Source organism: Entelurus aequoreus, linkage group LG03 (genome assembly GCF_033978785.1).
Source record: "Entelurus aequoreus isolate RoL-2023_Sb linkage group LG03, RoL_Eaeq_v1.1, whole genome shotgun sequence".
In the NCBI taxonomy this organism is placed as follows: Eukaryota; Metazoa; Chordata; class Actinopteri; order Syngnathiformes; family Syngnathidae; genus Entelurus; species Entelurus aequoreus.
The window spans coordinates 14,996,050-15,018,999 of record NC_084733.1 but is presented as its reverse complement, the minus strand read 5'-3'; the positions used below and the strand labels follow the sequence as shown (position 1 = coordinate 15,018,999).

The window sequence follows — 22,950 nt, the reverse complement described above, 5'->3', positions numbered from 1 at the left end:
ACTCGGCCGGGGGTTTGAACTTACGACCTACCAAATATTCAACCTTTCCTACGCAGCCCTTCTCGAGTAGAAGCCTACACAAAACGTGTGGAAAAAAATCCACGTGTGAGGTGTTAATCAGTTAGCGTACGTGTAATATCCTGTCTCTCCCGGGTGTTTCTTTTAAGCCGGTGTAATTAATGAGATAACTAATCAAGGGCGCTAATTAATCACTCAGGTGTCACAGTCGTGGGTCCGCCCTTTCAAACTCAACCTCCAGAGGAACTCGCTGAGGCGTCTCTATAGCAACGGGTTCCAGCACCTTGGCAACGCCGTGTCGATAAACCTGGGCAACAACGCGCTGCAGGACATCCGGGTGGGCGCCTTCAACGGCCTGGCCAAGCTGAGGCGCCTCTACCTGCACGAGAACAAGCTGGAGGTCTTCAGGAACGACACCTTCGCCGGCTTAGAGGCTCTGGAGTACCTCCAGGTAGGCTTTATCCGCCTTGATCATCCGCAGGTAGGGAATAGTCAGCGGGTAGCAGGTGGCCAAAGTGAAAGTATATCTCCCCCCTGGAGATTTGCCTTCTTATCCCCCCGCTTCCCAAATGGAGCTGCCGCGGTTGTTAAGTCGATTTCCCTGACATGTTCAACACATTCCGTCTCGCCTTGTACCTGCAGGCCGACTACAACGTGATCAAACGCATCGACAGCGGTGCTCTGAGGTTCCTCTACAAGCTCCGTGTTCTGATCCTGAATGACAACCTGATCCCCGTCTTGCCTGCGCATCTCTTCAGGTGACAATCTGACGCTTTTTAATTGGGGCCGCGACTTATCTTACCAGAGAGCAAACATGTCTGCTGTTTTGAAGAACAACTGCCAGGATGCATGTCAAAGATCCTCTATTGTATACAATAGTAGTGTTCTAAGCACCTTGTGCAAACATGTGAGTCAAAGATCCTCTAAAAACAGCAGAGCGCCCTTGTAATAAACACCTACTGAAAAAATGCAATTCAAAGATCCTCTATACAACAGAAGTGCTTTGCTATTTTAAGGGACCTACTGCAAAATGCTCGTCAAAGATAGCATTTTAGAGCACCTATTGCAAAAAAACACATTTAAATAGTGACAGAAGTGCTATGCTGTTTTTAAAAATGAGTGCTCTTGTCATATAAACCAGTGGTCCCCAACCACCGGTACCGGGCCGCGGACCGATTGGTACCGGGCCGCACAAGAAATTTAAAAAAAATAAATATATATATATATATATATTTTTTATTTTTATTAAATCAACATAAAAAACACAATATATACATTATATATCAATATAGATCAATACAGTCTGCAGGGATACAGTCCGTAAGCACACATGAATGTATTTCTTTATGAAAAAAAAAAAATAAAAATAAATAAAAAAATAATCACCCCCCAAAATGCAATTCAAAGATCCTCTATACAACAGAAGTGCTTTGCTATTTTAAGGGACCTACTGCAAAATGCTCGTCAAAGATAGCATTTTAGAGCACCTATTGCAAAAAAACACATTTAAAGAGTGACAGAAGTGCTATGCTGTTTTTAAACCTACTGAAAAATGAGTGCTCTTGTCATATAAACCAGTGGTCCCCAACCACCGGTACCGGGCCGCGGACCGATTGGTACCGGGCTGCACAAGAAATTAAAAAATAAAAATAAAATAAAAAATATTTATTTTTATTTTTATTAAATCAACATAAAAAACACAATATATACATTATATATCAATATAGATCAATACAGTCTGCAGGGATACAGTCCGTAAGCACACATGAATGTATTTCTTTATGAAAAAAAGAAAAAAAAAAAAGAAAAAAAAATCACCCCCCCCCCCCCGGTCCGTGGGACAAATTTTCAAGCGTTGACCGGTCCGCAGCTACAAAAAGGTTGGGGACCACTGATATAAACTACGCACACGTATTTCAAAGATCCTTGAAATGACAGGATGCTTGCTTGCGTTTATGCAACTACTGCCACACACCAGTTAAAGATAGTCAGGCTCTGCTCATTGTAAAGAACCAAAAGCAAAAACAAAGTCAAAGATCCTCTATAGGACAGAAGTGCTGTGCTATTTTTTTCTTTTTCTGTCTTTCTTTTTCTTTTTGTAGTTTATTTCGAACATAATCACTCTTACACACAATTTCATATAATGTCCGAAAAGGAGTAGGAAGAAGCAACGCTTATTTAATCCTACCCCTTTCCCACTTCATAGCGTTTAAAAATACATATGTTCATTTACGGCCTTCTTTTTTTACATAAACTAACTGCAAAAATGCTTGTCAAAGATCCTCTATACGACGGGGCGCGCGGCTGTTTTTAAGCACCTATTGCAAAAACACATTTCAAAGATTCTCTATATGGTAGAAGTGCTCCGCTGTGTTTAATCCCCAACTGTAAAAATGTGAGCCAAAGATTCGTGAAAGGACAGAATGCTCGGTGGCAACTCCTGCAAAAAACACCAGGATGCTCTACTAATTGTAAGAACTTACAACAATAACGCAAGTCAACGATCATCTACAGTATATGACAGAAGGACTCTGCTATTTTCACAAAAATGCTTGTCAAAGATCCTCTACTGTATACAACAGAAGTGTTCTGCTGTTTCTAAACACCTTCTGCAAAAATGTGAGTCAAAGATCCTCTAAAAACAGCAGAGCGCCCTTGTATTGAACACCTACGGAAAAAATGCAATTCAAAGATCCTCTATATAACAGAAGTGCTTTGCTATTCAAAAGAACCTACTGTAGAATGCTAGTCAAAGATAAAAAATAGTTTTAGAGCACCTATTGCAAAAAAACACATTTAAATAGTGACATAAGTGCTATGCTGTTTTTAAACCTACTGAAAAATGAGTGCTCTTGTGTAGGGCTGCAACAACTAATTGATTAAATGGATTAAAATCGATTATAAAAATAGTTGGCGATTAATTTAGTCATCGATTCGTTGGATCTATGCTATGCGCATGCGCAGAGGCAATTTTTATTTTTAATTTTTATTTTTTTTTAATAAACCTTTATTTATAAACTGCAACATGTACAAACAGCTGAGAAACAATAATCAAAATAAGTATGGTGCCAGTATGCTGTTTTTTTTCCCCAATAAAATACTGGAAAGGATAGAAATGTAGTTTGTCTCTTTTATCCGACTATTAATCGATTAATCGAAGTAATAATCGACAGATTAATCGATTATCAAATTAATCGTTAGTTGCAGCCCTACAAAAATGTAATTCAAAGATCTTTTTAATTGGGCCGCGACTTATCTTATCAGAGAGCAAACATGTCTGCTGTTTTGAAGAACAACTGCCAGGATGCATGTCAAAGATCCTCTATTGTATACAACAGTAGTGTTCTAAGCACGTTGTGCAAAAATGTGAGTCAAAGATCCTCTAAAAACAGCAGAGCGCCCTTGTAATAAACACCTACGGAAAAAATGCAATTCGAAGATCCTCAATACAAGAGAAGTGCTTTGCTATTTACAGAAATCTACAGCAAAATGCTAGTCAAAGATAGCATTTTTCAGCACCTATTGCAATACAACACATTTAAAGAGTGACAGAAGTGCAATGCTGTTTTTAATCACCCAATGAAACATTAGTACTCTTGTCATATAAACTACAAACATGTTTTTCAAAGATCCTTGAAATGACAGGATGCTTGCTTGCGTTTATTCAACTACTGCCACACACCAGTTAAAGATAGTCAGGCTCTGCTCATTGTAAGAACCGAAAGCAAAAACAAAGACAAAGATCCTCTATAGGACAGAAGTGCTCTGCTATTTTTTCTTTTTCTGTATTTCTTTTTGTAGTTTATTTTGAACATAATCACTCTTACACACAATTTCATATAATTTCTCTTTACATCATGTCCGAAAAGGAGTAGGAAGAAGCAAAGCTTATTTAATCCTACCCCTTTCCCACTTCATAGCGTTTAAAAATACCTATGTTCATTTACGGCAGGGGTCACCAACGCGGTGCCCGCGGGCACCAGGTCGCCCGTAAGGACCAGATGAGTCGCCCGCGGGCCTGTTCTAAAAAAAAAAAATTAAAAAAAAAAAATTAAAAAAAAAAAAAAAAATTTTTTTTTTTTTTTTTTTAAATTAAATCTACATAGAAAAAACACAAGATACACTTTCAATCAGTGCATCAACCCAAAAAACCTCCCCCATGCACACTCATCCACACAAAAGGGGTTATTTCTTTCTGGTACCAATATTCTGGTTCCCACAACATAGACAACACATCTGCAAGGGACACAGTCCCTGAAGCACACATGATTGTATAGGCTGCTGGTCCACTAACATTTTCATTAATTACTATTTTTTATGTAATTATTTTTATATTGTTTTACTTTCTTTTTTATCCAAGAAAATGTTTTTTATTTATTTATCTTATTTTATTTTATTTTTTTAAAAAAAGGGCCTTATCTTCAACAGACCAGGTTGTCAATGAAATTAGATTTTTTTAAAGGGTTTTTTAAACCAGGCCCAGTCCAGATAATGTCCAAGTCGGACTCAGCAACACACACCTTCATTCATGTACACAGAAAAAAATTAGGGAACACAACCGATTGCATATAATTTATAAACAAAACACTTTGCATTCCATTCGAAAGGACGTTCCCTTTAGATTTCCAATCCTTAACATTTTACATTTATCATAATTAAGCTTAAGGCCAGATTGCTGTGAAAATATGTCCAAAAGATTAAGAAGGTTCCGCAAACAATGAGGCAAAATCTTATCTTTGTGAATCAGCCTTTTCTGACATGAACTTCATCAAGAACAAACACAGAACACGCCTCACTGATGCACATCTGCAAGACTCACTCAGAGTTGCAGTGTCAAGTTACACACCAGAGTACAACACACTAGTTAACAGCATGCAATGCCAGGCTTCCCACTAACTGACAAAGAAACAGATAACAGATTTGGTGTCCAGTTCAAAGTGTGACATGATTTAAAAATTTGAGAGTTTACTTTTGTATTTTACATGAGTTATTATTTGTACAAACATGGTGCAAAGTAATTCATGATTTGTTAAAAAATGTTAGTGGCTAGCTAGTTAAAATGGGATATTGTGATTTCACAAGACTGTCTTAGAAGTGATCATTTGAAAATGTTCAATTTGAAAAATGTGCACTTAGAGAAAATATAAAAATAAAGTGTTGCATATTGATATTTATCTGTTTCTATATATATTTATTGTGAGAAATCATTAAGATGATCAGTGTTTCCACAAAGATAAATATCATTAATTATTAATAATAACAGAGTTAAAGGTAAATTGAGCAAATTGGCTACTTCTGGCAATTTATTTAAGTGTGTATCTAACTGGTAGCCCTTCGCATTAATCAGTACCCAAGAAGTAGCCCTTGGTTTCAAAAAGGTTGGTGACCCCTGATTTACGGTCATCTTTTTTTATGAACTAACTGCAAAAATGCTAGTCAAAGATCCTCTCTATAAGACGGGGGCGCACGGCTGTTTTTAAGCACCTATTGCAAAAACACATTTCAAAGATTCTAATGTGGTAGAAGTGCTAGTCAAAGATCCTTCATAGGTAAAATGCACAGCGCTAGTGACCGGAACCTACTGCAAAATTTCTAGTCATAAAATAACAGGATGATTGGTATTCTTTTAAGCAACTACTGCAAAAACACCAGTCAAAGATCATCTATTTGACAGCACCACTGTGCTGTTTTTAAGAACCAACTGCAAAAGTGCTTGTCAAAGATCCTTTATAGGTCAAATGAGCTGTGCTAGTGACCGGAACCTATTGCAAAATAGCTAGTCATGCAATAACAGGATGATTGGTTTTCTTTTAAGGAACTATTGCAAAAAACACCAGTCAAAGATAATCTATTTGACAGGACCACTGTGCTGTTTTTAACAACCAACTGCAAAAGTGCAAGTCAAAGATCCTTCATATGTAAAATGTGCTGTGCTAGTGACCGGAACCTACTGCAAATTGCTAGTCATGAAATAACAGGATGATTAGTTTTCTTTTAAGCAACTACTGCAAAAACAGCAGTCAAAGATTGTCTATTTGACAGCACCAATGTGCTGGTTTTAAAAACCAACTGCAAAAGTGCTTGCCAAAGATCCTTTATAGGTAAAATGTGCTGTGCTAGTGACCGGAACCTACTGCAAAATTGCTAACCATGAAATAACAGGATTAATGGTTTTCTTTTAAGCAACTACTACAAAAACAGCAGTCAAAGATCATCTATATGACAGAAGCGCTCTGCTGCTTTTAAGCATCAATGCTGCAAAACTGTGAGACAAGCATCCTCTAAAAGCAGCAGAGCGTTTATGTCAAAGAAACGCTTGCAAAATCACAATTCAAAGATTGTCTATATGACAGGACTGCTATTTTTGAGCTGTAAATGACATAGTGATTCGTTGTTTTTAGGCACCTCCTGCATAAATGTAGTAAAAAAAAAAAATGCAATCATCATCAGATCCCCTCCAAGGTTTCTCACTGTCATCCCATTGGGTTGAGTTCTTTCTTGCCCTGATGTGGGGTCTGAGACGAGGAAGTTGTTGTGGCTTGTGCAGCCCTTTGAGACACTCGTGATTGAGGGCTTGTGGAGAATGCATATAAATGTTTTAGAGTTATTTCTTTATTCATAGTCATGTTTGAAGCAGCTAGTGTTTTTCCATTTGTACTCATTCTATTTCTTCATTCTATGTCCGCAAGTAAACTGTGTGTGTTACCTTGAAGACTTGGAATGTAGGAGTTGGAGTACTCCGTTATATCTTATCTGTAGTAGAACATGGAGCCTGTATTCCTTTCTGGAGAGGGTGGGGGCTGTTTGCGGATTCAAGAAGTAGTCTCTTTCCGTTTGAATGCCAGATCAACTAGAGCAGCCGATACGAATGTATTAATTAAGTTGGTCTCCCAAAGCTTTGGAATAAACTAGAAAATATTCCAATTCTGTCTTGATGGTCCTTCTTCCTCCAAGGGAATCTAAGTTATTGGTCAATCCCAAATTCTTTCGATGACATATATGCTGAGTAAGAAGGACCATCAAGACATTGGTTGATTAATTGATTGATTTCTCCCCGCTCCAGATCTGTGTCGCTGACTCACCTGGACCTGCGGGGAAACCGTCTTAAGAGTCTGGCATACGCCGGGACCCTGGAGTATGTGGGCCGCTCCCTGATGGAGATCCAGCTGGAGGAGAACCCTTGGAACTGTGGCTGCGAGGCGGTCCAGCTCCAGCGGTGGCTGGGTCAGATCCCGTACACAGCAGTGGTGGGGGACGTCACCTGTGAGTATCCCTTCCACCTCCACGGCAAGGACCTGAGGGAGATCCCTCGCAAGGAACTGTGCACGGATCTCCCGGATAAAGAGTTGCAAGCGGAAGGCGGGAGACCGTCGGGGGGAACGCAGCCCCAGCATTTGCCCCCTAACTCCAAGACCAACCCGGGGCGAGCCAGGCCGACGAAGCCCTCCTCCATGGTGCACGGCTCCCGCCAGAACACCCACGCCTCGTCCACGTCGTCCTCTTCTTCTTCCGCAGAGCGCAGGGACAAGGAGAGGCACCCGCGGCCCACAAAGCGTCCCCGACCTTCCAGGACGCCCCCGACATCTCGCAGCCCCAACCAGAACCCCCCCGTGGCCGGCTACCAGACCCGACCTCCCATCCCCATCATTTGTCCCCTGGGCTGCACCTGCAACCTCCACATCACCGACCTGGGCCTGACCGTCAACTGCAAGGACAACGGCTTCCTCAACGTGTCCCAGCTGACGCCGCGGCCGCTCAACGGACGCAAGCTGTACCTGAGCGGGAATTTAATCCAGAGGATCTATCGCAGCGACTTCTGGAATTTCTCCAGCCTGGATCTGCTTCACCTGGGGAGCAACCGCATCTCCTACCTGCAGGAGGGGGCTTTCTCCAGCCTGACCAGCCTGAGGAGTCTCTACCTGAACGGCAACAACCTGGAGCGGCTCAGCCCCGACATGTTTCTGGGCCTGCAGAGTCTAAGGTAGGACATTTGTCCCTCGTTATTGTATATATCGTCTGTATAGACCTGTATAAGCCTGCTCAGTGGCCTTGCGGTTAGCGTGTCCGCCCTGAGATCGGTAGGTCGTGAGTTCAAACCCCGGCCGAGTCATACCAAAGACTATAACAAATGGGACCTATTACCTGATTGGCAACACTAAATTGGCCCTGGTGTGTGAATGTGAGTGTGAATGTTGTCTGTCTATCTGTGTTGGCCCTGTGATGAGGTGGCGACTTGTCCAGGGTGTACCCCGCCTTCCGCCCGAATGCAGCTGAGATAGGCTCCAGCAGCCCCGCGTCCCCGAACGAGACAAGCGGTACAAAATGGATGGATGGATGGAAACTAGAGATGTCCGATAATATCGGGCTGCCGATATTATCGGCCGATAAATGCTTTAAAATGTAGTAACAGAAATTATCGGTATCGGTTTCAAAAAGTACAATTTATGACTTTTTAAAACGCCGCTGTGTACACGGACGTAGGGAGAAGTACAGAGCGCCAATAAACCTTAAAGGCACTGCCTTTGCGTGCCAGCCCAGTCACATAATACCTACGGCTTTTTGCACACACAAGTGAATGCCATGCATACTTGGTCAACAGCCATACAGGTCACACTGAGGGTGACCGTATAAACAACTTTAACACTGTTACAAATATGCGCCACACTGTGAGCCCACACCAAACAAGAATGACAAACACATTTCGGGAGAACATCCACACCGTAACACAACATAAACACAACAGAACAAATACCTAGAACCCCTTGCAGCACTAACTCTTCCGGGACGCTACAATATACACCCCCCGCTATCCCCCGCCCCCCTTCATCCTCAACCCCGTCACCGCCAACCCCGCCCACCTCAACCTCCTCATGCTCTCTCAGGGAGAGCATGTCCCAGATTCCGAGCTGCTGTTTTGAGGCATGTTAAAAAAAATAATGCACTTAGTGACTTCAATAATAAATATGGCAGTGCCATGTTGGCATTTTTTTCCATAACTTGAGTTGATTTATTTTGGAAAACTTTGTAACATTGTTTAATGCATCCAGCGGGGCATCACAACAAAATTAGGCATAATAATGTGTAGGGATGTCCGATAATGGCTTTTTGCCGATATCCGATATGCCGATATTGTCCAACTCTTTAATTACCGATACCGATATCAACCGATACCGCTATCAACCGATATATACATTCGTGGAATTAACACATTATTATGCCTAATTTGGACAACCAGGTATGGTGAAGATAAGGTACTTTTTAAAAAAATGAATCAAATAAAATAAGATAAATAAATTAAAAACAATTTCTTGAATAAAAAAGAAAGTAAAACAATATAAAAACAGTTACATAGAAACTAGTAATTAATGAAAATTTGTAAAATGAACTGTTAAAGGTTAGTATTATTAGTGGACCAGCAGCACGCACAATCATGTGTGCTTACGGACTGTATCCCTTGCAGACTGTATTGATATATATTGATATATAATGTAGGAACCAGAATATTAATAACAGAAAGAAACAACCCTTTTGTGTGAATGAGTGTGAATGAGTGTAAATGGGGGAGGGAGGTTTTTTGGGTTGGTGCACTAATTGTAAGTGTATCTTGTGTTTTTTATGTGGATTTAATAAAAAAAACCAAAAAAAAACAAAACGATACTGATAATAAAAAAACCGATACCGATAATTTCCGATATTAAATTTTAACGCATTTAATAATGTGTTAATTCCACGACTTTATATATCGGTATCAGTTGATATCGGAATCCGTAATTAAGAGTTGGACAATATCGGAATATCGGATATCGGCAAAAAAGCCATTGTTGGACATCTCTATAGGAAACTCATCACGTAGGCCGGAAAAAACCTGTGTGCAAGTCGTACGTTTGACACCCTTGTCCCAAATAGATAAACAAATGACTTTCAATCTGTGTTAGCAAAAATGACTAAATTAAAGTTTAATAGTTAAAGTACCAATGATTGTCACACACACACACTAGGTGTGGTGAATTTACCCTCTGGATTTGACCCATCCCCTTGTTCCACCCCCTGGGAGGTGAGGGGAGCAGTGAGCAGCAGCTCACGCTCGGGAATCATTTTGGTGATTTAACCCCCAATTCCAACCCTTGATGCAGAGTGCCAAGCAGGGAGGTAATGGGTCCCATTTTTATAGTCTTTGGTATGAAATATTGAACACAATGAAGTGCATTTTTTTTCCCAAATTGGAAAAACTGGGTCGGGTAGTTTTGTTGTCTTTTTTTGTTGTCGTCAGTGCCATCACAAGATACTTGCTCGTTCCTTTGTGCTGAAGGGGCTCATGTTGCTCATACATTTTGAAGATGAAATATTCCCACACGGGGACATTTGGCTTTGTAATCATCTTTTTTTCCTCCTAACTTTTGTTACTTAGCAGCGCTTCCCACTAGTGAGTGCCGGCTCGCGAGACGAGGACCGCCCGCTCATACCGAAACAAAGATTGTGGATGACTGAAAAGAGGCTTCACTCAGGTCATTTACCGTATTTTCCGGACCATAGGGCGCACCGGATTATAAGGCGCACTGCCGAATGGTCTATTTTTGATCTTTTGTCATATATAAGGCGCACCGGATTATAGGGCGCATTAAAGGAGTCATATTATTATTTATTTTTTCTATATGTAAAATACTTCCTTGTGGTCTACATAACATGTAATGGTGGTTCTTTGGTCAAAATGTTGCATAGATGATGTTTTACAGATCAAATTCAAGCCACTTTCTGACAGTCGCTTCAGGATGTGCCGTTTTGTGGGCGGTCTTATTTACGTGGCTCACCTTTGGCAGCGTCTTCTCCCCGTCATCTTTGTTGTAGCGGTGTAGCGTGCAAGGACGGGGGTGGAAGAAGTGTCAAAAGATGGAGCTAACTGTTTTAATGGCATTCAGACTGTACTTCAATCAATAACGTAGCAGAATCTCCTCATCCGGAAACAACAAATGTGTCCCGTGAAAAACCGTCCCACCGGAACCCTCAAATAACTAAAGTTCCTTGGGTGAATAATGTAAACTCACTACACCGGTATGTTTTAGCGCTTTAATGGCGAGTTTACTGACAGATATAAGTAAGAACTTTACACTATTTTATATTAGAAATGGCAACAGCGGAGGATGAATGTCCCATAACAAAAAGAAGCTTATCGACTACGGTGTCGGCACGTACTACAAAGGCGGACGCGCGCAATTTTTTAGGCTTTATGCAGATCCCAAATACAGATCAGCAGGTACCAGAAGGTAAGAAAAGTTGCTTTTGCATAATATTGCGAAACAAAACGCCAGATAATACCGTATTTTTCAGAGTATAAGTCGCTCCGGAGTATAAGTCGCACCGGCCGAAAATGCATAATAAAGAAGGAAAAAAACATTAGTAGTAGATTGTGGGGAATTTGGGTGGAGGAAAGAAAAAAAAAGGCTTTTTAGACCTTCACTTTCAATTGCAAAAAGAAGACGAACAAACAGCAAAATCTTGTCCCGACTCACCCAGAGACTTCGTAAGGTGACGGCACGTCGTTGGCTGTGGCGTCCATCTTGGCGATGACTACGTTAGGATCCATGGCGAGCTTTTTGGGTAAAAAACAAAACAAAAATAAACTTCAACATTTGCACAATTAATCAGTGTAGTTCTTTTTAAGTCATTGTTCAACTTTTTCCAAATCCGATACAATACCGATATCGGAGTTGAGTATTGGCCGATACCGATACTAACCCTACACAATATGAGCACAAATCTTACATACCGTATTTTTCGGACTATAAGTCGCTCCGGAGTATAAGTCGCACCGGCCGAAAATGCATAATAAAGAAGGAAAAAAACATACATAAGTCGCACTGGAGTATAAGTCGCATTTTTGGGGAAATTTATTTGATAAAACCCAACACCAAGAATAGACATTTGAAAGGCAATTCAAAATAAAGAAAGAATAGTGAACAACAGGCTGAATAAGTGTACGTTATATGAGGCATAAATAACCAACTGAGAACGTGCCTGGTGTGTTAACGTAACATATTATGGTAAGAGTCATTCAAATAACTATAACGTATAGAACATGCTATACGTTTACCAAACAATCTGTCACTCCTAATCGCTAAATCCCATGAAATCTTATACGTCTAGTCTCTTACGTGAATGAGCTAAATAATATTATTTGATATTTTACGGTAATGTGTTAGTAATTTCACACATAAGTCGCTCCTGAGTATAAGTCGAACTATGAAAAAAACTGCGATTTATAGTCCAAAAAATACGGTATGTCTTACCTTATACACACACTATAATAATACTCGTATGTTTAATGCGCCGACAATCCATCAAACGGTGCGGCTTCATAGCTTACCAAAGTGGTACTACAACTTTTTGATAGTCAGGACCTAACTCAACAATTATTCAACTTTGTTTCAATGTCTTGTGCCTGCTGAGCTAGAACTGACTTTTGAAGAACATTAGCATTCATGCCACATTTTCAAACCGTCTGTATTACTTTATTCAACATACAGTACAGGCCAAAAGTTTGGACACACCTTCTCATTCAATGTGTTTTCTTTATTTTCATGACTATTTACATAGTAGATTGTCACTGAATGCATCAAAACTATGAATGAACACACGTGGAGTTATGTACTTAACAAAAAAAAGATGAAATAACTGAAAACATGTTTTATATTCTCGTTTCTTCAAAATAGCCACCCTTTGCTCTGATTACTGTTTTGCACACTCTTGGCATTCTCCTGATGAGCTTCAAGAGGTAGTCACCTGAAATGGTTTTCACTTCACAGTGTGCTTGAAGCTCGTTGAGAAAATAAAACACTAGCACAAAGGCAGAACTATGGACATAAAACAAAACTTGCACAACTATGGCCTGAATAAATAAAACTTACTTGGAACGAGAAGAAGCATGAAAAAAGAGCAGCATGGATCATAAGCATGAGGGTGCGTAGAGGGTGAGTCAAGAGTGATGTCGCCAGGCCGACTGCCTGGCAACAATGGGCTTAAATACTAGTGACATGATTAGTGAAAACAGGTGCGTGACTCAAAATGTGAAAACGTGAGACAGGTGTGTGACATAAGGATGTGAACCAGGTGAAACTAATGGTTACGATGGTGACAAAGCAAGGGAGTTAAGACAAGAACTACAAAGTGTCCAAAAACCAAGGAAAACATGGCCAAACAAAAACATGATCAACACAGACATGACAGTTTGTGTGATCGTGCGTATCCAGTTCGTGTTGAGCCGAATAAAAAGGCATTACGTTTAATAAACACACATTTGCATAAAACTAACAAATTGTCCTGTTCCATGTTGATAGTATTAAAAGCTTGAAAGTGATCTGTCTAAAAGGTAAACAACCTTTATCTGCGCTTAGTCTTGATTAATTACAGGTTAACTACAGGCCAAATTTGATTGACTCACCCTTTCATTCACAACCGGACTGATGGTCCAAACCCCATTGATAAAGCATGACATTCCACTAATCAACCCTGATAAGGCACACCTGTGAAGTGAAAACCATTTCCGGTGACTACCTCTTGAAGCTCATTGAGAGAATGCCAAGAGTGTGCAAAGCAGTAATCAGAGTAAACTGGTGGCTATTTTGAAGAAACTAGAATATAAAACATGTTTTCAGTTATTTCACCTTTTTTTTGTTAAGTACATAACTCCACAACTCACTTATAGTTTTGATGCTTTCAGTGACAATGTACAATGTAAATAGTCATGAAAATAAAGCAAACGCATTGAATGAGGAGAAGGTGGGTCCATTGTTTTGGCCTGTACTGTACGTAAATAATCGATATTTGGACATAAGTCCATCGGTTCATAAATCGCCCACGTTCTAATGGTGATCTATCGGAGAATCGATCATTTTTCCCACCGCTGTCACTGTAAATTTACTTACTCATGTTCACTTCCTCCTTTTGCTTTTGCTCTATTCACTACGGCACTATTATTTATGAGCCTAGCACATACAATTTAAGTACTTGTTTATATTTGTAGTCAACCAATGGAGAGGCACAACCACGTGATTGGGATAGTTTACAGGAACATCTGCAACCAGTATGGAATAGAAGTACCCAAATCCCAATGGGCCATACCACAGAAGGCGGCTGAGAACAACAGGGCCAAGGTTCTCTGGGACTTTAGCTTCCAGATTGACAAACAGCTTCTGGCTAACCAACCAGACATAGTGGCAGTGGACAAAGAGCAGAAAAGGGTGGTAGTGATAGATGTGGCAATCCCCAGCTGACGCCAACATCAGGAGGAAGGAACACGAGAAACTTGAGAAGTACCGAGGGTTGAAAGAGCACCTGGAACGGATGTGGAAGGTCAAGGCTAGCGTGGTCCCCGTGGTAGTGGGGGCGCTCGGAGCAGTAACCCCCAAACTGGGAGGGTGGCTCCAACATTGATTGATTGATTGAGACTTTTATTAGTAGGTTGCACAGTGAAGTACATATTCCGTACAATTGACCACTAAATGGTAACACCCGAATACGTTTTTCAACTTGTTTAAGTCGGGGTCCACCTAAATTGATTCATGTTACAGATATATACTATCAAATATATACTATCAGATCCCAGGAACAACATCTGAAGCCTCAGCCCAGAAGAGCTCAGTCCTAGGAACTGCCAAGATACTGCGCAGAACCCTCAAACTCCCAGGGCTCTGGTAGACGACCCGAGCTTGACAGATACCACCCCACCGGGGTGAGAAGGAGATTTTTATATACTGATATTGTCCAGGGTGTACATGCAGCTAGGGTAGGCTCCAGCGCCCCCAAAAAGGACAAGCGGTAGGAAATGGATGGATGAATTATATTAGTCAATGTACTCTCCAATTTGCTCCCGAACCCCAACAACCATCTTAGGAGGGTGTGTAAGCGAGCACAGGGAAATGTATTCCGCTTTAACGCCGCCGTAGTGCGTGGCGATTAGCATTTGACTGAAGTTTGATTGAAAGGAAAGGTGTGTTTGCAGGATCCAGGGCTTTCATTTGATGACAAGCTTTTGCCGAGTCCGCTTTGAGTGACAACCGCTGTGGGCATGAACGCGGACACCAGCGATAATGTGTCCAGATGTTGCCCGCCTTGTGGAAAAAAGGCTTATTATAAATACCGTTTTTTTCCAGTTTTATTCAAATGAGCCACTCTCACATGACGCTCAGGTGACACGGACGTTTGCACTAAAAGCTTCTGGCATGTTAATATGCGGAGTATAACGAAGGAAGGGCTTGATGAAGGAGCGCAAACAATGTGGTTCCTCGGTTGTTGCTTCGAAAAGGTCAGAAGACGACTGAATTGGACAAAAACTGAATACATTGTTTACATAATGATCTTAACCTCTTAAAGGCCTACTGAAAGCCACTACTACCGACCACGCAGTCTGATAGTTTATATATCAATGATGAAATCTTAACATTGAAACACATGCCAATACGGCCGGGTTAACTTATAAAGTGCAATTTTAAAATTCCCGCCACACTTCCGGTTGAAAAACTCCTTTGGATATGATTTATGCGCGTGACGTCACAAAATGCACGGAAGTGTTTGGGCCCTATTGGACACAATACACAAAGCTCTGTTTTCTTCGACAAAATTCCACAGTATTCTGGACATCTGTGTTGGTGAATCTTTTGCAATTTGTTTAATGAACAATGGAGGCTGCAAAGAAGAACGTTGTAGGTGGGATCGATCGGTGTCTTAGCGGCTAAGTACAATACTTACAGCAACACAACAAGGACTACTTACCCTGATAGAAGACGCCTAGCCGATGCTTGCCGCCAAACCCACGGATGAAGTCCTTCGTTGTGCCGTTGATCGCTAGAACGCAGGTGAGCACGGCTGTTGATGGGCAGATGAGGGCTGGCTGGCGTAGGTTGAGCGCTAATGTTTTATCATAGTTCTGTGAGGTCCGGTTGCTAAGTTGCTAAATTAGCCTTAGCGTCGTTAGCAACAGCATTGTTAAGCCTTACCAGGCTGAGAATTTTTAACCGTGTAGTTACATGTACATGGTTTAATAGTATTTTTGCTCTTCTGTCTATCCTTCCAGTCAGGGGTTTATTTATTTTGTTTCTATCTTCATTTGAGAATGATGCTATCACGTTAGCTCAGTAGCTAAGTGTGTCACCGTTGTATTGTCTTGGAGATAAAAGTCAATTTAAATGTCCATTTCGCGTGATCGACTCTCATTTTCAAGAGGATATAGTATCCGAGGTGGTTTAAAATACAAATCCGTGACACACAATAGAAAAAGGAGAGAGTACATAGTTCTGTGAGGTCCGGTTGCTAAGTTGCTAAATTAGCCTTAGCATCGTTAGCAACAGCATTGTTAAGCCTTACCATGCTGAGAAGTTTTAACCGTGTAGTTACATGTACATGGTTTAATAGTATTTTTGCTCTTCTGTCTATCCTTCCAGTCAGGGGTTTATTTATTTTGTTTCTATCTTCATTTGAGAACGATGCTATCACGTTAGCTCAGTAGCTAAGTGTGTCACCAATGTATTGTCTTGGAGATAAAAGTCACTTTAAATGTCCATTTCGCGTGCTCGACTCTCATTTTCAAGAGGATATAGTATCCGAGGTGGTTTAAAATACAAATCCGTGATACACAATAGAAAAAGGAGAGAGTACATAGTTCTGTGAGGTCCGGTTGCTAAGTTGCTAAATTAGCCTTAGCGTCGTTAGCAACAGCATTGTTAAGCCTTACCAGGCTGAGAATTTTTAACCGTGTAGTTACATGTACATGGTTTAATAGTATTTTTGCTCTTCTGTTTATCCTTCCAGTCAGGGGTTTATTTATTTTGTTTCTATCTTAATTTGAGAACGATGCTATCACGTTAGCTCAGTAGCTAAGTGTGTCACCGATGTATTGTCTTGGAGATAAAAGTCAATTTAAATGTCCATTTCGCGTGCTCAACTCTCATTTTCAAGAGGATATAGTATCCGAGGTGGTTTAAAATACAAATCCGTGATACACAATAGAAAAAGGAGAGAGTACATAGTTCTGTGAGGTCCGGTTGCTAAGTTGCTAAATTAGCCTTAGCGTCGTTAGCAAAAGCATTGTTAAGCCTTGCCAGGCTGAGAATTTTTAACCGTGTAGTTACATGTACATGGTCTAATAGTATTTTTGCTCTTCTGTCTATCCTTCCAGTCAGGGGTTAATTTATTTTGTTTCTATCTTCATTTGAGAACGATGCTATCACGTTAGCTCAGTAGCTAAGTGTGTCACCAATGTATTGTCTTGGAGATAAAAGTCACTTTAAATGTCCATTTCGCGTGCTCGACTCTCATTTTCAAGAGGATATAGTATCCGAGGTGGTTTAAAATACAAATCCGTGATACACAATAGAAAAAGGAGAGAGTGTGGAATCCAATGAGCCAGCTTGTACCTAAGTTACGGTCAGAGCGAAAAAAGATACGTCCATCACTGCCTCTCAAGTCCTTCACTGTAACGTTCCTCATTTACGAATCTTTCATCCTCGCTCAAATTAATGGGGTAATCGTCACTTTCTCGGTCCGAATCTCTCTCGCTCCATTGTAAACAAAGGAAAATTGTGAGGAATACTAGCTCCTGTGACGTAACGCTACTTCCGGTACAGGCAAGGCTTTTTTTTAATCAGCGAGCAAAAGTTGCGAACTTTATCGTCGATTTTCTCTACTAAATCCTTTCAGCAAAAATATGGCAATATCGTGAAATGATCAAGTATGACACATAGAATGGATCTGCTATCCCCGTTTAAATAAAAACATTTCATTTCAGTAGGCCTTTAAAGGGGAACTGCAAATGTTGCCTATCGTTCACAATCATTATGAGAGACAAGAAGACAAAAGTTGTTGTTTTTTTGCATTCTAACATGTAAAAATCGTCTTATTCGAGGTGGCTAGCAATGCAGCTAATGGGAGAAATCAATTACACCACTAAATCACTTTAAAAAAGCATTCAAAAACCGTCACCAGTACTTTATTTACGTTCCGTAACCTGTATAGTAACCAAACTGTAGCAACATTGTTATTGTAAGAGCGAACACTGAGGTAGTAGCACATCGGCGTGCTTCGGTATTAGCCGTAAAAGCTAACTACGGCAAGTGATAAGCTAGCTTCTACGTCAGCATGAAACGCGTTTGAGTTTGTGATGCACAACACTGTGATAGGACACCAATTTGTACTGACTGAAAGACTTGAACAATCATAATACAGTATCTGTAAGGTTGGTTTTGTTTGTACACAGCTAGCCAATCAGCATATGTAATGTAGTTGTAATAAAACGCATGGCGTGCTGCGTGTATCATTGTCAATAATAAAGTGACTCACTCGATGGACAATTGTCTCTTTGGTCCAGATAAATATTTTTTCCCAGTTTATTTGGGTAGGCACTTCATTTATGTTATAATAGCATGGCCTAAAACCTCTAAAGGCCTTAGTGGCCACATGCGTGGACAGCACCTTTTAGCTCTTATTTCCAAAATTGTGTACACTACTGAATTGGGGTCTTATGACGACATATGGACACTTATACTGCCATCTAGTGGTGTCAGAAGAGTATAAAATACAATGGAATTTGGAAAAAAAAGTGTAAAAATTAAAATGCATGTCACTACATATGAAGTACACGTTTGTGTACTTATGGACTAAGTACATCTTATCAAAATATGATTTTTATTTTTTATTCTAATTAGGGTCCAATAAGCCCAACTAGCAAAGAGAAATACAAAAAAGCATGTAAACAAACAGCTTGGGCCTTAAGAGGTTAAAATTCCATGTTTAGCAACTTTGAGTGGCTTTTACCTCACTCTCTCCACTTCCATCTGCTCTGACGTCTCACTCTTCCTTAGTGCTCGCTTCTGGAAGCAGTCGCTCATCCTCTGTATATTCAGCTTCAAAAAGATAAGGTTGTAAAATCCTCTTTTGCCAAAAAATAGTCGTTTTTGTTGTTTGTAGGAACACACATTTGTAGCCAGAAGTCGGAATTGCGCTGCCATGGAAACGGAAATCTATGTGCGGAAGAAGTCAGTCCCAGCATTGATTAAATTGACCAAAATATGGAACATTTTGTACATATTATATATAGTTTTGAACGTGTGTGTTACTACATTATATATAGACATTATATATAGACTTGCAGTGTGTATACAAAACGTTGATGGAGGATTTCTAAGTTGTTTTAGAGAGCTTTGAACGCTACAACAGTGACTCCCATTAGCCCCATTTTTCAAGCGTTTTCATCATCTTTAAAAATAAAAAATAAAAATAAAAAAGACATGTGTGTTCTTGATTCTCATAACAATTGTGAACGATAGGCGAAGTGCAGTTCCCCTTTAAATTCAGTACGTCCATTCCAGACACTCAAAAATATGTACAGTTGTCGGTATTCGTACACTGTCTTGGTTATTGAACATTGCAAATAACAAAATACAGTAGTACCTCGGGATAAGGGTTGTTGTCTCGATACCAATATTTTGGTACCGGTACCAAAATGTATTTTGATACTTTTCGATACTTTTCTAAATAAAGGGGACCACAAAAATGTCATTATTGGTTTTATTTTAACAAAAAATCTTAGGGTACATTAAACATATGTTTCTTATTGCAAGTTTGCCCTTAAATAAAATAGTGAACATACAAGGCAACTTGTCTTTTATTAGTAAGTAAACAAACAAAGGCTCCTAATTTAGCTGCTGACATGTGCAGTAACATATTGTGTCATTTATCATTCTGTTATTTTGTCAAAATTATTAAGGACAAGTGGTAGAAAATGAATTATTAATCTACTTGTTCATTTCCTGTTAATATCTGCTTACTTTCTCTTTTAACATGTTCTATCTACACTTCTGTTCAAATGTAATAATCACTTATTATTCTGTTGTTTGATACTTTACATTAGTTTTGGATGATACCACACATTTAGGTATCGATCTGATACCAAGTAGTTACAGGATCATACATTGGTCATAATATAAGTTCTCATGTGTCCAAAGACATATTTCCTGAGTTTATGAATATAATATGATTTTTTTTTTTTAAAGAAAAAAGATCATAGTAGTATCGACTAGATACGCTCTTCTACTTGGTATCATTACAGTGGATGTTAGGTGTTTGTTTACATTGTGACACCTGTGAGCTACGGTGTGTAGTGAAGCATCTTTAGCTATTCCTCGTCCTGCAGGGATGATACTACTAAGAAACGTACTTTATTTGTCGCCATGGAGACGAGGATTAGTGATTTAGAAGTAGCTAACACACTGCCGATTGCGGATGGACATTAGCCGCTAGCTAGCTAACCATGTCTTAAAGCACCTCTTCCTGAGGGCGTTTCAGTGTTATAACTTCACCTTTATCTTTAGATTCTAAGCCAAAATGCGTCCGTTCTCCCTTTTTTGTCTACACACTGTGTCTGCTTGTAAGTACTCCGTGATTGTGCGCTGCTGAACATGCTCGTCTGCTTGTAAAACCACAGATGTGACAGCGTGATGACGACGCTCCTGTAAAAAAAAAAAAAAATATGGTACCATTTTTGATTCATTAGTACCGCGATACTATACTAGTACCGGTATACCGTACAACCCTGCTCGGGATACAAGTTTAATTGGTACTGTGCCTTGGAAAACGCGTATTGCGAAACAGCTATTGAAATGAGTTGGAATCAATTATTTGGTGCCCCCCTCCCCCCCCCAAAAAATGTCACAATTATAACATGTCACATCCCTTTTAAACAGAAAAACTACCTTTTATAAAATATTGTATACAAACTAGAGATGTCCGATAACATCGGGCTGCCGATATTAACGGCCGATAAATGCTTTAAAATGTAATATCGGAAATTGTCGATATCGGTTTCAAAAAGTAAAATGTATGACTTTTTTAAAACGCCGCTATACAGAGTGGTACACGGACGTAGGGAGAAGTACAGAGCGCCAATAAACCTTAAAGGCACTGCCTTTGCGTGCCGGCCCAGTCACATAATATCTACGGCTTTTCACACACACAAGTGAATGCAAGGCATAATTGGTCAACAGCCATACAGGTCACACTAAAGGGTTGACGTATAAACAACTTTAACACTGTTACAAATATGTGCCACACTGTGAACCCACACCAAACAAGAATGACAAACACATTTCGGGAGAACATCTGCACCGTAACACAACATAAACACAACAGAACAAATACCCAGAACCCCTTGCAGCACTAACTCTTCCGGGACGCTACAATATACACCCCCCGCTGGCCCCCCCTACCTCAACCCCGCCCAACCCCGCCCACCTCAACCTTCCTCATGCTCTCTCAGGGAGAGCATGTCCCAAATTCCAAGTTGCTGTTTTGAGGCATGTTAAAAAAAAAAAAGCACTTTGTGACTTCAATAATAAATATGGCAGTGTTTTTTTTTGGAATTTTTTTCCCGTAACTTGAGTTGATTTATTTTGGAAAAACTTGTTACATTGTTTAATGCATCCAGCGGCGCATCACAACAAAATTAGGCATAATAAAGTGTTAATTCCACGACTGTATATATCGGTCTCGGTTGATATCGGAATCGGTAATTAAGAGTTGGACAATATCGGAATATCGGATATCGGCAAAAAAGCCATTATCGGACATCTCTAATACAAACAAATACAAAAGAATGTGCTACAAATAACCACTGTTTTTCTAGACCAGGGGTCGGCAACCCAAAATGTTGAAAGAGCCATATTGGATCAAAAATACAAAAACAAATCTGTCCGGAGCCGCAAAAAATTAAATGCCATATTACATGTGTCATGAGATATAAATTTAATTAAGAGGACTTAAAGGAAACTAAATGACCTCAAAAAAACCTACAAATGAGGCATAATGATGCAATATGTACATATCGCTAGCCTAAATAGCATGTTAGCATCGATTAGCTTGCAGTCATGCAGTGACCAAATATGTCTGATTAGCACTCCACACAAGTCAATAACATCAACAAAACTCACCTTTGTGCACTCATGTACAACGCTAAAAGTGTGGTGGACAAAATGAGACAGAAAAAGAAGTGGCATAAAACACGTCCTAGAAAGTCGGAGAAAGTTATACATGCAAACAAACCATACGGTGAGTTCAAGGACCGCCAAAATTAGTAGGACAAAACGGTGCTCGCCAAATACTCGAATCAGTGAAGCATGTTTAATATAAACAGTGCGATTTATAACAATTAGGGAGGTTTGTGTCATGTTTGTCCTCCTACAGAAACCATACTAAAACAAAAAAATAGATTTTTTTCCCCTCATCTTTTTCCATTCTTCATACATTTTTGAAAAATCTCCAGAGAGCCACTAGGGCGGCGCTAAAGAGCCGCATGCGGCTCTAGAGCTGCGGGTTGCCGACCCCCGTTCTAGACTATAAGCCGTCACTGTTTTCCAACGCTTTGAATGGTGCGGCTAATTTATGGATTTTTTTTCTTCGCTAATGGCCATCATGTTTTTGTATTCAACAAATAGTTTTCATATTACACCGACAGTGACACTGAAAAGGTGTGTTATTGTTTGTGCGGAAGCGCTAAACTTGCTTTTGAACAAGCTTGTTAAAAATGTACTTTCTGTTTCGCTCTTTGAAGCAGACGTATAACAGTCCATAGCGTTTCTGCTGTTTGTAAGTTCTACAATATAACTAAAACAATTAATACTTACTGAGCTGTCCCATGTATGATGTCTATAGTAGTGTTTATATCCATATTTATACGTGCTATTGTAACGTAATTAAGTATTAGCAAATATGCTAACACGAACACAAGTGCCTGTGTTCGTATTATTATTCTTTTTGTATTGTTTCAGTTTCATTAATTCACCAAAACGTCACCGTGGAGATATTGAGTCTGTTTAGCTGATTAGACAGTTAGCTTCCGCAGCTAGCAGGGTCCATGACGACGACTTCGAAACATTTACAAAATCTTTCGTA

At 40.0% G+C, this 22,950-nt stretch overlaps 1 protein-coding gene across 1 annotated transcript in view; it reads left to right on the top strand.

Moving 5' to 3' along the window:
* The window catches only part of LOC133646203 (SLIT and NTRK-like protein 3), a 128,095-nt gene that overhangs the window by 40,423 nt on the left and 64,722 nt on the right, over positions 1-22,950 (top strand). Inside the window, exons 3-5 of the mRNA XM_062041340.1 lie at positions 218-469; positions 661-776; positions 7,082-7,999. Of these exons, the coding sequence (XP_061897324.1) occupies positions 218-469; positions 661-776; positions 7,082-7,999 (1,286 nt within the window). The remainder of the gene's footprint in view (positions 1-217; positions 470-660; positions 777-7,081; positions 8,000-22,950) is intronic.